The 6,469-nt window shown below is 34.3% G+C and overlaps 1 protein-coding gene across 1 annotated transcript in view; it reads left to right on the plus strand.

Annotated features, from left to right (window-relative positions):
• Nucleotides 1-4,976, plus strand: part of LOC123685172 (homeobox protein MOX-2-like) — a 28,495-nt gene extending 23,519 nt beyond the window's left edge. Inside the window, exon 2 of the mRNA XM_045624794.1 lies at nucleotides 3,509-4,976. Coding sequence (XP_045480750.1) covers nucleotides 3,509-4,041 — 533 coding nt within the window. The 3' untranslated portion in view covers nucleotides 4,042-4,976. The remainder of the gene's footprint in view (nucleotides 1-3,508) is intronic.
• Nucleotides 4,977-6,469: the final 1,493 nt, after the last annotated feature.

The raw sequence follows: 6,469 nt of genomic DNA on the forward strand, positions 1-6,469 counted from the left end.
ACAACATACAATAACGGCGTTGGCGAATCGTGAAATCACAGATCATCGCCATAAAGCGGGTAACTTTATGACGGTCGTCGTATCATCCAGCTTCTTCTTGATGTCTGTTTAGCGTTTACAACTGCCCTGCGACCCCATTACCTTTCTTTTTCAATAAATTAACCTTGACGGCGGTTGCAGACGTCCTAATACTTCTAGTTTCTCTTTTCTTCATGTGCCACGTCAATGCAGGGTTTTAGGTAGCTGGTTTCAGTGGTTTCTTGTTTTGGGACAATTTTCGGTTAGCTGTCATGCTGGGCGGGTTTTGTGTTTGACGATTGGCACGACTAATTTGACGGAAATAAGTCTAATCTCATAACGTTATCCATTACACAGACAAATATTGTTAGTTGAGCCGCAAACTCTTGTCGGAGATTTTGTTTTGACGAATCTTTCGCTTTGTTACCCAACATGCTGAGATATTACCTCCTAAATCTTTTAAATACACAATCTCTGACATGGTTTAAAACCCTTTTTGCAGTAAAATTATATTGAAAACTCCCACAAAATGAGTTTCTTCATTGAAAGATTATCGGAAAGAAATACCCAAAACCATTCGAAGTATATGCCTCTGTGATGGAGTGGCTACGCTAGAGGGGGCCTGGGCCCACCTAAAATTCTGCTGGCCCCCCCTAAAATTTGACACACTCAGATTAAAAGATTAGCAGAACTATAATTTCGCTTTACTTTTCCACCTGTACTGTATATTTATTAGGTACTTCCGAAGATATTTGCAGCTTCATTTTTCCATTCACCATCGGTCTGTAGAGAGTAAATGTACCTGAGAATTTCCACAACGTTCACATCACAGTTCTCTTGAAGTCGCTGACGATGCTGAGGCAAGTTAGTTAGGCTAGAGAAAAAATGAACTTTCCTTTTTATTAAAAGGAAAGTTCATTTTTTCTCTAACCTAACTTACCTCAGCATCGTCAGCGAAATAAGCTTTTTTCTCTATTCTTGTCATAAAAAGGTATATACCATGTTTCTGTTGTTATTGTGCATCTAGATTATTATCTAGATGCACAATAACAACAGAAACATGGTATATACCTTTTTATGAGAAGAATAGAGAAAAAAGCTTATTTTCAGAAGTACATATTGAATTCAATAGAGCAACTAGAGCCTGATTGATTTTTTAAAACATTCCACTCAGTCTACGCAGCAAAACGAAAAACGCAACCTGCTACAGGATGGTGCATAGGATTTCAAAGACTTGGTAGCACAAATGGGATAAATAGCATCCTAAAATAGTTTCAAAAAATTCCCTAGAATTTCGTCAATTTTATATTGATATTATCAAATTCTTGGGGATCCGCCCAACTTCTATTCTGTAGAACTCCATGTTTCACAAAACCCAATCTCAGTAACCACAATTGATGCTGGTAGGAATTTTCTCTAATTCTGTGGTTATTCCGTTCATTCTTCCACATCTTGTAGAACAAAATCGTGCGAGAATATATCAGAAACGCACAGTTTTCATGGTTATATTTTATTATTCTATGTTGGTTCTCTGAACTTTCCGCCACGGCTTTATCTGTCAATTCATCGATTTGCCTTAAAGAAATCAATTCTGCCAACCAACATTTTTCAATACAAAAATCACTGAATTATATTTATGGAAATATTTCATTAATTTCAATGAAAATGCAATGAATTAGAGAAAATAATGTATAATACTCGTACAGAAGGCTCATTCTACCACTCGTTCATTCCAAAACTCGCCACTTCGTGGCTCGTTTTTGAATTTTGAACTCGTGGAAGAATATCAATGCCTTCTGCACTTGTATTATAAATAACTATTCTGAATTTCTGTATATGTATGTACATATTCTGAACTGTAAGGATTATTAGTAAATAGTTCGGATAAAAATAGATTCTTCATTTCAAATTTTCCTTTCAATTTAGGTACTTGAAAATCATTATCTCATGTAATCAATAAATACGAATTGATTGAACTGTTGAAGATCAGAACAGGTTGTGACATATGGCTCTTGATCCCTTCTCCATTAAATTAATCATTATTCAATTATAGCTTGTATGAACATCGATTTTGTTGTTATTAACTAGTGAAAAACAATATATGTAAACACCTTCTTGTTTGCTTACATGTTCCCCTCAGGGTAGATATTAATTGCCTCCATCACCTGTTTATCTGATGTTATCAATAATTGTGTAAATTGTCATTATTCATCTACCAAATTTCTTTCGGTTATAATTGATGTGTAGGTGATCTTGTTGGATTTTCATTATATAATAGAATGAATTGGGTTCTTTCACTAAATATCCTTAACACTAAAAACAATCTTGATGGATCTTTAATTTCGTCCCAATGCCTGTAATTTTAGAATTTTCAGCAGAGCTTGGTTCCAATCTATAAGACACGATTCACTAATATTGAATCTATCCTTGAATTTAATGCTGTCCGTCCGGAACGGAAAGACCAACAAACTTCAAGTTAGGTCATGGGCAAAATGAAATTTTGTGTTCCTGATAATCTCCAAACTATATAAATATTTATTGAAATTTAACACCTTATCTGGATGTAAAATAACAATTACAAACTCCATGCGAAATTTCATGAAAATCCAAGAAGAGTTTCGAAACAATTTTTTTCGTGATCACATAATCGGAAGCCGGAAATGATATTATGAGAATAGATATCATTTCATTAGACCATAGAAAATCAAATCGTATTATTTAGATTTATAAAATACCATATTCAAGCTTCGCGCAAAATTCCGTAGTGATAGCTATGGAAAATTTAGAATTTCGAAAACAAACCAAATATTTCAATTAGCAACAGACCTAGTGCAAATCTTGCGATTATGTATGTATAATAACAATTTCAAGCTCGATACAAAATTTTATGTTGATCATTTCACCAAACCCATTGAAAATTCAAGCTGTATATCGATAATTAATGACGAAAGTGGGGAACTGTTAGCCAATTGCACTATCGAAGACCACATAATTGTATATAAATATGTGGATTCCAAGGCTGCAATTGGCGCATTAATAAGAAAGCGATCAAGAGTTGCTGTTCTGATTTATTTCTAATAGATTGAATTCTTGAAATTAATAATCCGTAATTAGATGGTGAGTTTATGTGAAATAAATGTCTATGCCGAATATTAGGAGGATAGAATTATCAGAATCCCCTCATCTTGATAATCCAACAGACAACAATGACATAATAAATAATACACATTACTGTATAACTTGGATAAATCTTTTTATAGTTCTATGGTATTCAAGAGCATAATAGGACATGAAAGAACGATTACTCAAAAGCTCTTGTTGCCTAGTCATTGCTTTTCTGGACTTTTTCAATACTGCATACCGTAAGACTTTGTAATAAGCTTGACATTGGCAGAATTCTCTATACCTAATGAATAGAACGATATCAATATTTAACTTAATCCAATATCCTAAATATCTCAAATATTAACATAGGCATAATTTATTTCAGGCAAAACAAGGACAAAGGACAAATACCGAATAGTGTACACAGACACCCAAAGAATAGAACTTGAGAAGGAATTTACCTTCAATAATAAATATATTACGATCCGTAGAAAAACTGAGTTGGCTGCGAGCTTGGGACTCTCGGAGCGTCAAATCAAGATTTGGTTCCAGAATCGAAGGGCCAAGGAGCGGAAGCAGCTGAAGAAGAGACATGAGGAGAATGGTACTTATAACAGACGCTCTGCCAGACATTTCGTTGCCCATCCGGCTCTTTTGGACTCTTTGGATTTCACGAATAGATTGCCCTCCTCTATTCAACAGCAGCAACAACATCAGCAGCAGCAACAACAGCAGCAACAACAACAGCAGCAACATCGGCAGCAAGATCAGTCAATGCCAGTCAACGTCACAGCTAGTGGCGGTCTGTTGACACCTCCCAGCGGTAGTCATGATGTCTTACAATCAGGATGTTCTTATAGCAACGAACCTCCTCACATGCCACCACATATTAAGGATGACTCAGATGATACCCGATGATTTCTGAATTTGCGGAGTACGGAGACGTTCGCCAGTGAAAACAACGTCGCGTGAACCAAAAACATTACGTTTCTTCGTTAAGTTTAAGTTCAATGGACGCTGTAATAAAAACCAGTGCAATCATTTCATGTGCAATCTAAATTATTATGTTTCCTGTTTCACAGTATTAAGCAGTTTTCTCTCTACAATAGTTTAAAACAAATAATAAATCTGTGGATTTTATCTTTGTTGTCACGTATTTTCAAGGAAGAAATTTGGTTATCTGTATTAATAAACTAAATAAAAATTACAAGCCTACTTTCATACTTTCGAACAGCTCATCTTAAGCCTTATCAATCGAGTGATATGTCGTTCTTCTCGGGCCGTGTTCAGACTCATCCTACGGAGCAAAAAAAGTAGTTGATACCTTAGTTTTTCTTCGAATTGCAATTATTTTGAAAAAGGTAATGCTTCTTTGAAAAAACGCTAACAGAAGATATCATCTGAAGGATATATTTATATGTACATAAAAATCTGTATAAAAGAATATATTTGTCATAATTTATTTTTGCTAGTATAGGTGGAAGGACAAATAGATGATGAATGAAATAATTCTGCATTCTATTCTCAAATGTAGCATATACTCAAGCGTCAGTGAAAAGTTTATGTATCTACCAAAATGAACCGGTACCACTGAAAACGACAATCAAAAAAAAGTATGAATTTGTGTCGCAAAGTAACATTGTTTAGTTAACAATATTTTCTAATACCAAATTCACAATTTGACAAGCATATAATACGAATATTTTCAGGGTCCGGCTTCTGAGCAACCAATATGAACGAACGATGTAATACATTTTAGTATTAATTAACTGAAAATTTTTTATAAATTCATTTGTATGACATAATTATGTAAATATGAAAACTTCTAGTTGGATTAAAGCTACTATACCCTACTCATTTGATTTATTTCTAATATTTTCCAAACCTCCTATTTGATTTTTATATTTTATATAATAAGTGAACTATACATTTTATTCCAAAAAAAAGGGCTAAAGTACAGAAAAAGAAGAAGAAAACAAATATACCTAGATATACAGATGTTTATAGTAAATAATAAATAAACATTATATTATTATTATTATTATACAACAAGAAGAGAAGTCATAATTATTCATGTGAAGGATTTCAAGTTATTATCAGTAGTGCAACTTGTTCCTATAAAACTAATTTTCAATCCACATCTGGTTTGGACCTTAGTTATTGCCTTTGGTAGTTCGGACATCAGGTAAGCTCTGTTTACTGTTATGAGTAAATTAAAGTACTTTCTGCTCATTTCCATCACCCAGTTCTTGAGTATTCTCTCATAGGTAGGTATTAGGTAAACGTCTTGATATTCATCAGGAATCCCACACGTGGCAGCAAATAGGTGTAGCATCTCTCAGAAGCTCAGAAGTTCCTTGGCGTCACAATAGACAATAGACGAGCATTTGGAATGCACAAGTCGATGCTATCTGCAAAAGGCTTGATGGTGCATGTTACGCAATTAGTGTACTGAAGAAATCTTTTCAGTCTAACGTACTGATAGAGGTTTATTACGCGTATGTTCATTCTATCTTGAGCTATGCAATAACTGTCTGGGGTTCAGTTATTGCACTCCTGTCGCTACGCCTCTCGTCCTTTAACACAAGAGTTTGGGAATATGCTTTTCCCACGAATTATACAACATACATTATATATATAGTGGTTCCTCATTGCGGAGAATCTTCAACTTCCCCGATAGCTCAACGGCTAGAGGATCGGACTAGTAATTCGGAGGTTGCGGGTTCGAGCTCCGCTCGAGGAGGTACTTTTTCCAGAATTGAAAAATTGTCTGAATGCCGTGAAATTAATTTGATGTGTTATTAATATACAGACGTGAAACCATTATTTATCTATTATACATACTATTTTTTCTCCGATCGGTGATTAACATTTAAAAAATTAATTAAAAAATATTTCATTAATCACGTGAGTTTAAATAGGTTTCTCGATGTTCATATTGAAATTTAGAAGTGGTAACCATGGAAATCAAAAGTAAAATAATTTTCAAGCCGGTTTGGTTTAATTCGTTGTATTTTATAAGGAATTAAAGAAGAATTAGTAAACATGAACACTGATAGTGATTATTTGTTACCTTGCACGCCTCCTGAACTAGTAGTAGTTCACTTAATTCATTTCCGGCAAAATCCAGAGAGAAGTATGAACTTGCGTACCAACGCGTCATAGATTTTTGCAGATAAAACAACAGTGTATCCTTTTTTGAGAATGTACTGATGGCGTTTGTTGCTGAATTGGCTAAAACAATGAAATCTTCTACGTTGTAGGTACATTATTCCATGCTTCGATCAACGTTGTGTGTTAAAAATAATATTGATATTGCCCAGTACCAAAAACTGAGAGCATTTTT

This window comes from Harmonia axyridis, chromosome 7 (genome assembly GCF_914767665.1).
Source record: "Harmonia axyridis chromosome 7, icHarAxyr1.1, whole genome shotgun sequence".
NCBI lineage: Eukaryota > Metazoa > Arthropoda > Insecta > Coleoptera > Coccinellidae > Harmonia > Harmonia axyridis.